This window comes from Molothrus ater, unplaced genomic scaffold, assembly GCF_012460135.2.
Source record: "Molothrus ater isolate BHLD 08-10-18 breed brown headed cowbird unplaced genomic scaffold, BPBGC_Mater_1.1 matUn_MA505, whole genome shotgun sequence".
NCBI classification, from domain to species: Eukaryota; Metazoa; Chordata; class Aves; order Passeriformes; family Icteridae; genus Molothrus; species Molothrus ater.
The window spans coordinates 102,230-117,830 of record NW_023416570.1 but is presented as its reverse complement, the minus strand read 5'-3'; the positions used below and the strand labels follow the sequence as shown (position 1 = coordinate 117,830).

Sequence of the window (15,601 nt, the reverse complement as noted above, 5' to 3'; positions counted from 1 at the left end):
CGGCTCCTGCCGGGGCGGGGGGGGGAGGCAATTTTAGGGGGAGGCTTCGCCTCAGCTCCCTTTTGCATGGAGCTGCTGAGAAGAGGGGTTCATGGGGGGCTCCCGGGGCTGTCTCATGGAAGGACTGCGAGAGCTTCTCGCAGCGTCTGGGCGAACACCTGGATGCGCGCTTGGAGACGCGGAGCATCGCTTCAAGGAGGTGCCGAGGGACGAATCTTTGTGCCGGGAAGCAGCAGCCGAACGGGTGAGCGCGTGTGGATTTGGAGCGGGGACTTTGGTCCTTTCCCTTTTCGATTTGATCTTGGCAGTCCCCCCTCCCCGGTTCCCCAGGACCAAAAACGGAGCTTGTGAAGACAAAAGAAGGAGAGGCAAGCAGCTACTCTCCTAATATTGTCTGTGTTCGAACTGGGAGGGATCCGCCTTCACCTGCGGTTCGAAGGGTGTTGATGGAAGGAAAACCTGCCTTTTCCCGGCTGTTAGGGGTATCCCAGGGGTGACAGGGAATCCCTGCGTTCCATTTGAACGGGAATGGGCAAAGTATTGTTGTCATCTGAGGGGTTTGATTTGAAGGCAGCCAGCCCATTTTCATCATCCTAAGGTTTAAATGGAGGGGACAGCGCTGGTGTCCCTCCTTTGCAAGGGTTTGAATTGAGGTCCAAATCCCCCTTTCCACACGGCTTGAAGGATTTCATTGGAGGAAAGCCCCTTCTTTTCTGCTCTCCCAGGGGATGAACTTGAAGGGGAGAACCCATTTCTTTGCCCTTGTTGAAGCGAGGTGAGCGCCGCCCGCGGCGTCAGTTTCGGGGTTCAGTTGCGGGAAGCCGCAGCTCTGGCAGCGTTTGCAGGGCTGCAGTCGGGGCTGTGCCGCTGCATTTGAGGGCGCTTCTTGTGGCCGCGGCCCGGCCCGGAGCGTTGCCGCTCGGGAGCGCTGCCGGCCCGGGCCGGGCGGTTGCCGAGGCGCACGGGGAATTTGGCGCGGCAGCGGCCGAGCCGCTCTGCCGGTGCGAGCCGCCGTGCGGAGCCGAGGGCGGCTGGCGCCGGGCCGGCCGAGGGCGGCAGAGGCGGCGCGGGCGCTGCTGCGCCGGCCCGGCCGGTGCCCGCCGCTCTGTCCGCTCCGGGCGCGGGGCTCGGGCGCCGCCGGGGTCCCCCGGGCAGGGGGAGCGGGCGGGGGCGGGGGGGGTCTCCGGGGCGGCGCCGCCCCTGCGCGCCGGAGGAGCCGCTTTGCCGCCGGGAGCCGCGCTCCGTCCGGGGCCGGCAGCGCGGGGTTCGGCTGCCGCAAGTTCTTGGGTGTCGTGGTTCGGAGGTGCTCTGTAGGGATCGATCGCACGGTTTTGTGTGGGTCGCAGTGGGTGTGCGCTAAGGGCTCTGGCGTTCTTCCTGACCGGTACGGTTCTCGGTTCAGGTGGTGACGATAAAGGTTTGGTTTGAATCGAGTTCTGTAGTCGGATATTTTTTTTGCCGGGCTATTCTGTTTTTAAAGGCGTGCAATGGTTTCTACGGGTCGTTGCGCGAAGCAGCGGCTCGGATTTTAATTCTGTCGCGGTGGCTTTTATTAGCGTGGGCGTGTAGCGTTTGTTTCGGTGGGTTCGAGGTGGCGTCGTGTCGTTAATAGCAGCGGGGTTTTTAAAATCTCTCTAATTGCGTTCGTGTTTATCGTCTTCCAGGGCTTTTATTGATTTGGTTTGTTTGATTGTAGTGTATGTTGTATTGTTACGGGATCATTTGGGAGATATTGTTAATGGTTACGTTTCTCTTTAGGCTTTGTGTTTATTTCTGGGTGGTATTTTTATTTTGATCGAATGAGGCTCTATGCGTTTATTCTTCAGCTGGGAATAATTTTTTTGTTGTAAATTAAAGTTGATTTGGTTTGGGGGACTTTTGTTTTACAAATGTATTTTCTTTTGGTTTTTTCCTTTCTTTTTTTTTTTTTTTTCTTTTCGTTTTTTGTTGTCCTTCGACGTATTTGGTGGTTGTTGATCAGTTTTATTTTTGGGAACGTGGGTATTTATATGGTGGGTCTTTTTAAGTAGTTGTTTGTTTTTGTTGTTTTGTTTTGGTTTTTTTTTAATTTGGGTAGTTATTTTCTTATTTTTTAGTGGTTGAGATTTTTTGGTTTTTTTTTTCTATTTCGTTCATTAGTTCGCTTTCTAAAGTTCTTTTGACAGAGTATTGCTTATTCTTTGAGTTAGTGTAGATGTAGAATTTTGGTTAGTTTTTAAAATGACGTTCAGGGTCAGTGGCACTGATTGGAGTTGAGCGAGTTGGTTTGGGTTTTTTTAGAGGCTTTTGTGATTTGCTGCGTGTGTTTCTCCAGGGTTTTCTTTTCGTTTGGTTCCATTTTTCTGATGTGATGAGAACTGTCAGTGAAAAGAGTGTTGTGTGTTTTTTTCGCTGGCAGTTGTTTGGCTGGTGGAGGTATCTTGATGGTTTTGGAAGACATTGGTGGGAATTCGATGCTGTTTGTTTTGTCCTTGTATTTAGGAATTGGATTTTAAATGTAAAATTCTAAGGATAGCTATCTTTAAACAAAACAAGTAGCTGTGCAGAAATGGGAATAAACTTTTATTTTGATCTATTCGATCTATATTTAAAATTTAACAGGTAACATAAGTCATGATATATTCCAATAAGATATTGTATTTTTTAATAGAGCGTTGTGTATGTTTATAGATATATCAATAGAGATGATAAATATAAACACAGCTCAAAGGAAATTTTAAATATAGAAATGTGTTGCGAATCTATGCAGATATATATATATAAAATTATTAAAGGATTGTAAATCTAAAGTGACATAAATCCATACAACACGTAATACAAGTGATACTGTATATATCTTATTATGATCTTTTATAGGAAATAGCCATAAATCTAGTACATCACTATGATATAATATCTAAAACATTATAGATATGGTAAATGTAAATACAACAATATTATTAAAAGTAGTTTAAAAGAAAGGAAGGTTTTGTTTTTTACTTGGCAAAAGCAGGGGTTTTATGATAAAAACTACAAATACAAATGATAGAAAGGTAGAAATCTACTTGTAAAAATATCTCATGACTACATCAAGATGGATATAAAAATTGAAAATATTAGAAAAAAGAAGTTGTAGCAGTAGATTTGGTACATAATAAAAATAATAATTTATCTATATGATGTGAATAATATATATGTGATATGTAATTATGAAGAGAATGCATCAGTATAAACTGTGACTATAAAAGTGAGTATAATTATGCAAGCTATAAATATAAAACGATTTCAATATAGTTTAAAAGAAGGGTTTTTTGGTATTTGTTTGGTTAGAGATGGGATTTTTTTTGGAATAATAAAAGTATGATAGAAATCTAAATCAAAGTATAGAAATATGCAATCAATATATAATGATATTGATAAAACCACAAAATATGAATAAATACAGATAATAGGAATAGGCATAATAGATTGTATAAACGACGTAACACATCAATGTCCGGTATAAATATGCGTGTGAATAGAACTAGGAAAACTAGAACTATAAAATTTATTTCAAGAAGGCTTGAAAGAAAGGGGGCTTATTTGGTTCTTGTTTGGTGAGAGGCAGGTTTTTGGCATTTATTTTTAGAGGAGTTTTTTGCGGGGGGGAATCGCCCCTGTTCTTTTTTGCCGCCATGGCTGCCCGCAGCCCCAAGGCGCGCGGCGCCCCCGGCTGGGGTGGGCGGCAGTGCTGCCGCCTTGTGGGCAGAGCGCGGTACTGCAGCCCGCCGCCGCCAGGCAGCCCTCTTGGGCGTGGCGCGTGGCGGAGTTTGTTTGACCTTCTAAAAATGGCGGCCCAAAGGGCGGGAAACCGGAGGACCCCGGTGTGTCTATCCGGACTGCCTGCACGGAGCACCGACGCCGCCGCGGCGCCGGCGGAATTTTTGTGGCGTTTTAGGTGTACCCGAGACGGGCTGTGCGGTCAGCGGCGCCGCGGGCGGGCGTATTTCGGCGGTTTTCTGACCGGCATCTGAGTAACCGCCTCTCTCGGCCGAGGGGGTCCTCCCACGGCCGCCATGTTGGGAGTGGCGCGTCACCAATGTCGCGGGAGTTTGTTTGACCTTCTCAAAATGGCGGCCAAAAGGGCGGGGAAACCGGAAGACCCCGGTGTGTCTATCCGGACTGCCTGCACGGAGCACCGACGCCGCCGCGGCGCCGGCGGAATTTTTGTGGCGTTTTAGGTGTACTCGAGTCGGGCTGTGCGGTCAGCGGCGCCGCGGGCGGGCGTATTTCGGCGGTTTTCTGACCGGCATCTGAGTAACCGCCTCTCTCGGCCGAGGGGGTCCTCCCACGGCCGCCATGTTGGGAGTGGCGCGTCACCAATGTCGCGGGAGTTTGTTTGACCTTCTCAAAATGGCGGCCAGAAGGGCGGGAAACCGGAGGACCCCGGTGTGTCTATCCGGACTGCATGCACAGAACACCGACGCCGCCGCGGCCCCGACGAGATTTTCTGTGGCGTTTCGATTGCGATGATGGCATTCCGGTTCGCCTGCAGGGTTCGGCGTCGCGGGAAATCGTTTCTAGGGCTCGAGGTGGGTGTCGGCATTTTGATCAGGCAGCTGGCAAAACGCCTACGCCTTGGGGTCTTTCCAAGGGGCGCTGGGGGCGTGGCCGGGGCGGGGCGCCGTGTTGACGAGGTGACGTCATTAGGCGGCACTCTGCCTGCAGTGCGCCCATGCAGACGGCAGGGGGCGCTGTGCATGCAGTGCGCCAAAGCAGGCGGTAGGGGGCGCTGTGCCTGCAGTGCACCCATGCAGACGGCAGGGGGCGCTGTATAAATAGAGTATTAAGTATCAACTATCTAGAAGAAGAAATAAAAGCTCTATGTCACCTGCAGCTGTAGAAAATTTCAGGCTCCCATGGAGGAAATAGTTTTCCTAAAATCATTACCGTTTTGGGGTTTTTTGCACTCCCCGGTAGCCTGAATGTTTCTACTGCTGCTTTTTTATTCTAAAGCTAGAATGGAAAGCCAAGATTAGAAATAGAGAGAGAAAAAGAGAGAAAGAAAGAAAGAGTGAGAGAGAAAGAGAGAAAGAAAGAGAGACAGAATGAGAGAAAGAGAGAGAGAAAGAGAGAAAGAAAGAGAGACAGAATGAGAGAAAGAGAGAGAGAAAGAGAGAAAGAAAGAGAGACAGAATGAGAGAAAGAGAGAAAGAAAGAGAGACAGAATGAGAGAAAGAGAGAAAGAAAGAGAGACAGAATGAGAGAAAGAGAGAAAGAAAGAGAGACAGAAAGACAGAGAGAAAGAAAGAGAGACAGAATGAGAGAAAGAGAGAAAGAAAGAGAGACAGAAAGACAGAAAGACAGACAGAATGAGAGAAAGAGAGAAAGAAGGAGAGACAGAGAGAAAGACAGAAAGACAGACAGAATGAGAGAAAGAGAGAAAGAAGGAGAGACAGAGAGAAAGACAGAATGAGAGAAAGAGAGAAAGAAGGAGAGACAGAGAGAAAGACAGAAAGACAGACAGAATGAGAGAAAGAGAGAAAGAAGGAGAGACAGAGAGAAAGACAGAAAGACAGACAGAATGAGAGAAAGAGAGAAAGAAGGAGAGACAGAGAGAAAGACAGAAAGACAGACAGAATGAGAGAAAGAGAGAAAGAAGGAGAGACAGAGAGAAAGACAAAGACAGACAGAATGAGAGAAAGAGAGAAAGAAGGAGAGACAGAAAGACAGAATGAGAGAAAGGGAGAAAGAAGGAGAGACAGAAAGACAGAATGAGAGAAAGGGAGAAAGAAGGAGAGACAGAAAGACAGAATGAGAGAAAGGGAGAAAGAAGGAGAGACAGAAAGACAGAATGAGAGAAAGGGAGAAAGAAGGAGAGACAGAAAGACAGAATGAGAGAAAGGGAGAAAGAAGGAGAGACAGAAAGACAGAATGAGAGAAAGGGAGAAAGAAGGAGAGACAGAAAGACAGAATGAGAGAAAGAGAGAAAGAAGGAGAGACAGAAAGACAGAATGAGAGAAAGAGAGAAAGAAGGAGAGACAGAAAGACAGAATGAGAGAAAGAGAGAAAGAAGGAGAGACAGAAAGACAGAATGAGAGAAAGAGAGAAAGAAGGAGAGACAGAAAGACAGAATGAGAGAAAGAGAGAAAGAAGGAGAGACAGAAAGACAGAATGAGAGAAAGAGAGAAAGAAGGAGAGACAGAAAGACAGAATGAGAGAAAGAGAGAAAGAAGGAGAGACAGAAAGACAGAATGAGAGAAAGAGAGAAAGAAGGAGAGACAGAAAGACAGAATGAGAGAAAGAGAGAAAGAAGGAGAGACAGAAAGACAGAATGAGAGAAAGAGAGAAAGAAGGAGAGACAGAAAGACAGAATGAGAGAAAGAGAGAAAGAAGGAGAGACAGAAAGACAGAATGAGAGAAAGAGAGAGACAGGAAGAGAGCCAGAGAAAGAAAGAAAGAGAGAGAGAACGAAATAGAAAAAGACAGAAAGAAAGAAAGAAAGAAAGAAAGAAAGAAAGAAAGAAAGAAAGAAAGAAAGAAAGAAAGAAAGAAAGAAAGAAAGAAAGAAAGAAAGAAAGAAAGAAAGAAAGAAAGAAAGAAAGAAAGAAAGAAAGAAAGAAAGAAAGAGACAGGAAGAGAGCCAGAGAAAGAAAGAACGAGAGAGAGAAAGACAGACAGAAAGAAAGAAAAGGAAAAAGGAAAGGAAGAAAAAAAAAAGAAGGAAGAGAAAGGAAGAAAAAAAAATGAAAAAGGAAAAGGGTGAGAGTGAAAAAGAAAGAGCGAAAGTGGAAAAGGGGGTGAAAAACAGAGTGAAAAAAAGAAAAAAGAGTTGGAGTGGAAAAGAAAGGACATTCGGGAGGGGCGGTGCTGCCTAAGGTGCTTCCGCGCCCAGGAGCGAAGGAGCCGTTTGATCCCCCGGCGGGACCGCAGCTCCCGGTGGCGGAAAACGGAGCGGTGGCTGTCAGTCCGAGACTACAACTCCCGGCAGGCCCTGCGGCCGTAAAGCGCGGCGTCTGACGCAACGGCCGACGCGCCATATGAATGGCTGGCGGGCCGAGGCGGCCGCGCGCCGGGCGCGGGGAGCTCCCGGCGCCTCTCCCGCGCGGGACGGAGCCGCGGCAGCGACGCTGGAGGGGCGAAGCCTCCGGCCGGCCGCCCGCACGGAGCCGAGCGGCGCGGAAGGGGCGTCCGCCCGGTGCCTCGGCCTCGCTCAGCGGTCCCGGTGGCGGGGGCTCAGCTCGGGCGGGGCGCGCTGCCGCCCGCCGATGGCGGAGCGCCAGGCGGTGCTTTGCTGCCGCGGGCCGGGAGCTGCAGGAGCCGCCCCGGGCGAGCGGCGCCGGGCGCTGCCGCGGTCACTGTGCGGCGGCTGGCGGAGGCGCGGGAGCCGCCGAGCTGCAGCCGTGTCCCTCGGGCTGCTGCCGCTGCTGCGGGCGGGGGCGGACGAGCGGCTGGAATGACACGGCTGCTGAGTGCCTCAGTGCTCGTGGCTCTTTCTTCCACGCAAACAGATGGAGCGGCATCGCTGAGCAGTAAAACACAGCGATGGCCCGGAGAATGGCGAGCGCAAGGAGCGCGCGGGCTGGATCCTTCTGCTGGCACAGGTGCGATCCGCAAACTCAGCCCCTTGTGCCCCTACCCTCCCGACCCCCAGGGGAAATGCTCTCCAGCCTCGAGCTGCTGCAAGACAAAACGTGTGATTTGACACTAGGGTCCGGAAAAGGTTTCCGTTTAGATTAGCAAATGCCTCAATTGTTCTTGGTTACATCCTAGGATCGGTTTTAGGCAGTGACTTTATACCGCTTGTCGGATTTTTCTTGTGCAATGGTAAGAAAATAGGCAGGTCTGATACTGTCTCGGTCTCTCTGCGAGCCTCTCAGGAACCCTGGGCCAGTCTCGAGTCGGCAGACACCAGGGAGGGCAGCCCCGACACGGCCGACAGCGGGGAGACACTGTCTGTGCCCCGAGGGTACTGAGGGCACCTGGGCTGGGCGCCTTTGCAGCACAAGAGACACCAGAGACATCGGTAGAAGAGAAAGGGCTGACTCTTAGCAGGGGTTAGTCCATGGTTTTATTCAGATCCCAAAGGAGCTCCTGCACCCCAGGGGGCCTCCTGCCGAGAGCCCCGGGAGATCCCCGAAGGTCACATTTCAAGGGAGGAGGAAACTAAAAGTAGATAACATTTTACCAACCAATAGGTATCTCTGAGGGATGGGAACTGGGGGATAGACATATAGGGCAGCGTATGGGACTAGGCCTGGGGGGCTGACCCCTGGCCTCTGGCAAATCACTCGACAACTTGGACCGAAACTTCTGGATGGGGGGGATGGGGGGGATGGGATGCTGAGTGATTGACAGAGAGCCAGGGTGGGGGTTTAGGGATGATCTCATCCTGGGAGAGGGATAACACAGATAAAGGGAGGGGAGTACAGTCTGGGATAAACCATTTGGGAAAAATATAGGAATACAAAACAAAACTACTTCAAAATATTACAAAATATAAAAACGCACTACAACATCTCCCTCTTTTCGTTTAAATAAAAAAGGAGAGGCACCTAGACATTAAATTTCAGCTCGGAGTGATATCAAGCATCAGCAAACCAAGGCTGTTTTATAAATTCTGCAGAGGTTTCTGTCTCTTCCTCAGAAGAGGTAGGAACAGTCACCTGATTGATCTCTAAAGGGGAAATAGCTTTCGATATCAGTTTGGTCACAATGCTCTTGATGATCCCAAAACTGATCAAAATAACAAGAAAAACAAACAAAACTAAAAATACAGATTTCAATATGGATCTGACCCAGCCCGAGAGTCCCCATTTTTGGGAAAGTCCGTCCATCCAGTCTGCTGTTTCTTGCTTGATGTCTTGGACCATTTGTTGCACCTTTCTGATGATTTTGTGGACATCCTCAGCTTTGGATGACAGATTCAGGCAAAGATTCAGGCAACAGAGACCTTCAAACACTTCCACATCTGACTTGGATGGATGGCTGTCAACATGAGCAGCAGAAGGATGGGGCTCATTCTGATGGTAGAGGGGCTGAGTTCAGATTAAGGGGAAACACTAAAAAGACACGGTTTTTTCAGGAAACTGAGTCAGGAAAAGGTTTTTTCAGCAGGGGCTGTTTCTTTGTCTCCTGTGGTAAAGTGGTTGGCTGTGATAGACTCTGCACAAGGCAGTGTAGGTGGTGGTGTGCCTGTTGGAAACTCCAAATAAAAATCATTAGTTTAAGAAAAGGATGGTTACTTTAGGGAAACTTCATGCTCCCTCTGGTATTCTAAAGGAACTCTGGGGATAGGGATTAGTGGAGGGAGACCATGGGAGAGGGGAGAGGGTGGTAGGAATTTGTGGGAACATAAAAAAGGGGTAATAACACAATGGAAGGGAAAAGGGGAAAGTGGGAGAGGGGTAGGAAGGCCACAGGAATTGGGGAAGGGTATTAGAAGTGGGACTTATCGGACTGAAAGGTTCTTTTATTATTGACATGGGCTTTTGAATGCAGGGCAGCTTGCCCGTGTTCTGTGCTCTTCTTGCTTTTAGGCTGTTGCTGGGGCTTGATGGTTGTTGGTTTTGGGTTCTATTTCCTTGGTAGACATGTGGAGGACTTCTATGATGCAGATAATATTTTACAGGTTTGTAGTCTGGAGCGTGTTTACTGCCTTGTACTGGAATTCCACCAGGTCCTGTCACATCGGCTGCTTGGGGGCCTTTTCTTCCTTGTACTATATTAAATTCCACAATTTCTCCATCTCCTAAACTGGGGAGATATTTCTTGGGGTTATTCTTTTTTATAGCAGTCTGATGAACAAACACATCTTCTTTGTTATCATTCCGGGTTATGAAACCGTATTTGTTTTTTACATTGAACCATTTTACTGTCCCCAAAATGTTCATGGCAAGGACTTTTTTACCTTTGCCAGTGGGTTTGTGTTGGTGTTGCTGGTGTGCTGCTGTATGAAATGCATTCCGCTCCTGGTGCTGACGGCTGTGCTCAGGCTCAGCCCTGTCCTGTGCTGGAATTGAACACACCCTATTTTTGTCATAGCGCTGGGAAAAGGAGCGCTCTTTATTCAGTTTTTTGAAAGGTTGTCTTTTGGGGAATTCTGATCTTCAAGGTTATTGTATTTAAAATCTAAAAACTGCTTTTTCAGAGGGCAGTCAGGCATCCAATGCCCTAACTTCCCACAAAGATGGCAAGGTCGATTAGAGTTGGAGATTCTCTCTTGTGGCATCGTGACGTGCTGAAGCTGGCTGGTGAATGGTGGATCAGGAGCTTCCACCGCTGCAATCCATCTCTGTGGTTTTGGTCTCTCGTCCTGGTCAGCAAGAGTGATGGTAACTTTCCTCTCACACACTTCTAGCATTGACTGTAGTGTTGGTGCTGGATCGAGAGGCAGGCTCAGGATGGCAGCTTTACACTTCTCATTGGCATTTTCTTTAGCAATCTCGGTGAGGATTTCCATCCTGGCTCTTTCGTTCTGAACTTGAAATTCGACAGCTTTTCTCAACCTTTCCACAAAACTCAAAAAGGACTCAGATGAAGATTGTGTTATTTTCAAATAATTTTCAAGTGGAACACCAGGACGGAGCCCGAAGAAAGCTTTCTCAGCTGCTCTAGCACATTCTTTGAAAACCTTTCTGGGAATGCCGTCTGCCTGACTTGCTCCATCCTCCCATTCCCCCTGTCCACAGAGATGGTCGAGAGATATCAATTTACCATAAACATCATGGGCAGTAGCTTCATCAGCCCACACAGCTGGTAAAATTTCTCTCAATCCTTTTTTCCATGCTGCATCCCACAAGAGATATTCAGACGAGGATAACAGGCAGGTAAAAAGGTGTTTGATATCAGCGGGTGTTAAGGTATTAGCAGAAAGTGTAGCTTTAAGGAGTCCTCTAAAATATTCACTTGATCTACCAAAGTCTTTTTGGGCTTTGGCAAGTTCTTTGACAGAATCAACAGAAAGGGGGCTATAATGTGGCTGAATCCCCCCGTTTAAATCTGAAATATATGACACAGGGGCTGCAGAAAGAACCAGTGATGTTTCCGGCTTCTGGCTGCCGAACTCAGCACCTCCGGTTTCTCTGACCTGGGAGCTGGCGGGCGGGCTGCGGGAGGCCGCGGCTGGTGGGCAAAGCCCTGAGGGGGCGGAGGGGGGCGGCGGGAGGGTGCTGGGAGGGAGGGTTTCAGGGGCGCGGTTTTCCGACCAGAATGGGCTGTTGGGAGAGCGTAAAGGATTGTGGAAAGAAGAAGGAGCAGGCATGGCCATGTGGTATCTACCATCATGGTCTGGGGAAGTTACTTGAAGCGGATCGGGGGTACAAAGGCGGGCACTAGAATTCCGGGACAGGGTATCACAGCTTGGGGAAGCAGGGAAAAGGGTAGGGTCCCGGGGAATTTGACTAGAACTGTCCGGGTTGGAGACAGGGAGCTTCTGAGGGAAGCTAGGGAGTGTAACTTTCTTCAGAATGCCCTGTGCCGGGGCTGAGGGTGAGGAAAGAGGGTTAGGAGAGGGAGAACATAACTTGGAGGGGGGTAGATCGGGTTTCTGGGAAACAGAGGTGTTGAAACTGTTCCCGGATGGCTGTTCTTGCATCTTTAAATTAGATTTTACAACATTTCTTATCTGCAGGGCTAAAAAAGCAAATTTTGACAAAGATTTGTCACCTGACATCCCTGCTCTCAATAACTCATTACCCATTTTGTCCCAAAAAGCCAAATCACTAATATTTTCAGTTGATACATCGGGAAAATGAAGGAACAGCCATCTAACAAATTGTTTAACATCTGTTTTTGAAAATCGGATTTTTTCACTCTTAAGAAAATTCAAAAGATGATAGTAGACACCTTTGTGAGATACAGAAAGCTTTGCACCCATTGTAGCTGTGATTTTAAATTTTGTATCTCAAATTTCACCAACCCAGGTGGGGGGGGGGAGGAAAAAAAGGCCTGCAGCTGGCAGCCTGCCAAAAATAGAGAAAAAAAACTTCGGCTCTCTGCAGCGAGCCTGAAAACAAAGGCAGGGAAACACCCCCCCTCCCGAAGAGGGGAGAAACGGGAAGAAGGTAAACTTACCAATCCAGCTGTGGGACAGGAAAACAGGAGGTCCTGGGATGGTGACTTCTACCTGAAACTGACTCTTGAGGGAAGAGTTTCTTGCACAGAGGAGCAATTCATTAAAACGGAGTGTGTTCTTCTGAGGTAGCTTGCCGGCCAAAGGCTTTGCGAACAGTCTGAAAGAACGTCCGAGCCCCGTCTGTGAGGTCCGGGGATGGTCTCAGAGCCCGACGTTGGTCGCCAAAATGTCTCGGTCTCTCTGCGAGCCTCTCAGGAACCCTGGGCCAGTCTCGAGTCGGCAGACACCAGGGAGGGCAGCCCCGACACGGCCGACAGCGGGGAGACACTGTCTGTGCCTCGAGGGTACTGAGGGCACCTGGGCTGGGCGCCTTTGCAGCACAAGAGACACCAGAGACATCGGTAGAAGAGAAAGGGCTGACTCTTAGCAGGGGTTAGTCCATGGTTTTATTCAGATCCCAAAGGAGCTCCTGCACCCCAGGGGGCCTCCTGCCGAGAGCCCCGGGAGATCCCCGAAGGTCACATTTCAAGGGAGGAGGAAAATAAAAGTAGATAACATTTTACCAACCAATAGGTATCTCTGAGGGATGGGAACTGGGGGATAGACATATAGGGCAGCGTATGGGACTAGGCCTGGGGGGCTGACCCCTGGCCTCTGGCAAATCACTCGACAACTTGGACCGAAACTTCTGGATGGGGGGGATGGGGGGGATGGGATGCTGAGTGATTGACAGAGAGCCAGGGTGGGGGTTTAGGGATGATCTCGAGGGATAACACAGATAAAGGGAGGGGAGTACAGTCTGGGATAAACCATTTGGGAAAAATATAGGAATACAAAACAAAACTACTTCAAAATATTACAAAATATAAAAACGCACTACAACAGATACTGGTTTCGCTTTTTTTCTACTTCATGTTCCATGAGCTGCTTTTATCCAAGCAATTGTTTTAAAGTTCTACTGTAGGCGTTTCTGGTTCACTTTTTTTTTTTTCTTTGCAGCACCCGTGACTTTTTTTTTTTTTTTTTTCTCTAAATCGGCAGCAAATATAGCTGAGTAAAATTACCTTGGTTTTCTTCCTTCTTAAATGTTTTTATTGATAATCCTATTTGAATATGCAGAACAAGTGGGTATGTCCTGTAATATATCCTAGCTTTTCTTGTTTACAGGGTACTCAGAAAATACTTTTCCCTTAGAGTCCCACTGAAACATTCTCAGTGCAATCTCCGTTAAGGTATGTGTTTACAAATAAGCCACCATCAGCTGAGATATTTGCCTGTGTACCTTTTCCTGTAATTCAGAGCTTGCGTTCTGTGGTTTTTATGATAAACCTATCAAACTTGCGAAACTGTTTTGCAAGTCTTAATCGTTGAAGGCAGCAAGAAGTGGTTTAAAAGCCTGTTCTTGAGCAGACAAAGGGAAAAAGTGTGAATTTGATGCTGAACTTGTCCTTTTTCATTTGACTTGCCTTGAATGATTTAGGAAGAGAGAGAACTAGAAAAAAGAGAGAAATAGAATTGGTTCTTGGGCCCTCCTAAAATGCTCCCCGTGATTCTGTGTGGAGCCAAAGTGAAGGGTGATGGAACAGAGCCCTGTGCTTTAGAAGGAAATCAATTTCAACCTGATCTCCACCCTGAGTCTCCCTAATTTCTGTTTTTAAATGCAAACTAAGTTTAGGAAGTGTTGGAAGTTAGTATTTTGGGGAAGAAATGGCAGTTGCACCAACCGTTCCATTTCCCAGAGGCTCTGGGAACGATTCATTTTGTAAGCGCTGTAACTGCAATCGGTTGGTGGTTCGGGGTTGGAATGTGCACTTGCCCTCCTCTAAAGCACTCGTTCCTTTGCATTTCAGTGCCAGGAGTCTTGAGAAACTGGAGAAGAGCCCAAGAGACATTTTTCATCCTGAGATACAAAAGGTAGGAAGTGACTTTTTTTTGTTTGGTTCTTTTTCTTTATGATTTCCTGGAAATAGAAGTAATTAAGTATAGATACTACTGGTTTGTTTCTTCCAGTAGCTAATAATAATAATATAATAATAATAATCGAATACTACTTAAACTGTCTCTTTATCCATTGAACTGGCCATTTCAAATCCAAACTTCTAAACACAAATAAAACCATCATCCTTGTAGAATCTTTAATAGGAGGGGGTTAAAGATGCTGTTTTTGTTGACAGGATTTATTGGTTCTTGAAGGGCAAGAGGTGAGTACAAGCCTAACTACTTCTTGCTCACAGACCCGTCCGGTGAGTACAGCTTTGTATTTTGATGGGCTTTTGATGACTTCTAAATCAATTGCTCGTTACAGTAAAAAGAAGTAATGTTTTTTTGAACCTGACAGCAAAAATAACTTGAAGCACCAACTTAATAATAATTGATCACCCATCTAAGTTAATGGTTTTATGCTATACTATCAAAGTTTAAAGGTAAATTATCGTGTAGTAGGAGATAGTATAAGATGTATGTTCTGATGTGTAGGATGTATGCAAAGATTAGAGTGTGGGATCTCAGCACATCATTCCTGATGTTCAGAGATGCCAGGAGAACCCTTGGGGTCTCGAAAATCCTGGAATGTTGCCAAGAGTGTCTGGTGGCTTGATTTTGATCCATCCACAGAAATAACAAGAGTTTGAGGACAAGAGAATCACTTTAGAATAAAAGGTGTAAAATAGACACGTTTAGAAAGTGAAATATAGATTTTAAAGTTTTTTAGGTACAGGGGGGTTATGGAGACAAGATGGAGGGATCAGGGCGTGTCTTGTCCTTCTTCTTCCTTCTTCTTGTCCTCCATCTCCTGTGGTGATGTTGGCATTTGGGGATTGGTTTATGGTGAAGGTGCACTTGCCAACATGGGTGAACAGCATTGGGAAATAAAGGTAAATATTGTGTACGTAGATATTAGTATAAAAAGACATGACCGCCCCGTGGGTGGTCAGAGAGTGCCTGTGACTGCTTGCAGATCAGACCTCTGTTGAGCAGACAGAAAATTTTGTAGATAAGAAATAATAAACAACCTGAAGACCGAAAAGCTGAAGAGTCCAGACTCGTCCTTTAAAACGCGTGCCACCCAAGAACCACACTACCCGTGTCGGGGCAGAGACAGACAGCCGAACCCGACATTTGGCGTCCCTGGGTGGGCACCCGGTGGGCACCCAGTGGGCACCCAGTGGGCACCCGGCGGACGACCCAGTGAGCTACTCGGCAGCAACCGGCGATCCAGCAGCATCCGGCAGCACTCGCTGAGCCACGGTGAGCTCTGTTGTGCACCTCTTGCACAGGGGCAGCCTTGAAGCTCCGAGTGGGCAGCTCCCGAACTGGACTCATTCCCAGGAGAGCACTGATAACTCCTTGGGAAAACAGCCAGAAAGCAGCCAGCAGAATCTGCAGAAGCGGCGGCCGCAGAGAACACCGCACTCCACCTCCACCGAAGAAAGTTCGTAGCAGGACAGCCCGGATCGGAATCGGAAAGGCGCCTCCGAATCCATCTCCTGTGACCTGCAGGCCAGAGACCAGGAGCCTTCGGACTGCTCTGACGACAGGAATTCGGTGAGAAGGTCAAGAATTAAGAAC

At 47.7% G+C, this 15,601-nt stretch overlaps 1 protein-coding gene across 1 annotated transcript; it reads left to right on the top strand.

Annotated features, from left to right (window-relative positions):
• The first annotated feature begins 4,693 nt into the window (after positions 1-4,693).
• LOC129047099 (translation initiation factor IF-2-like) lies at positions 4,694-14,500 on the top strand. The gene is made up of 4 exons (XM_054518252.1): positions 4,694-4,740; positions 6,967-7,562; positions 13,885-13,948; positions 14,209-14,500. The coding sequence occupies exons 1-4, from the start codon at positions 4,694-4,696 to the stop codon at positions 14,237-14,239; spliced, it is 738 nt and encodes a 245-aa protein (XP_054374227.1). The 3' UTR covers positions 14,240-14,500.
• Positions 14,501-15,601: the final 1,101 nt, after the last annotated feature.

Coding starts and splice junctions, on each gene's coding strand:
- LOC129047099 (XM_054518252.1), top strand. CDS start 4,694: ATGCAGACGGCAGGGGGCGCTGTGCATGCAGTGCGCCAAAGCAGGCG. Junction 7,563..13,884: donor GGATCCTTCTGCTGGCACAG/GTGCGATCCGCA, acceptor TTTGCATTTCAG/TGCCAGGAGTCTTGAGAAAC. Junction 13,949..14,208: donor TTCATCCTGAGATACAAAAG/GTAGGAAGTGAC, acceptor TTTTGTTGACAG/GATTTATTGGTTCTTGAAGG.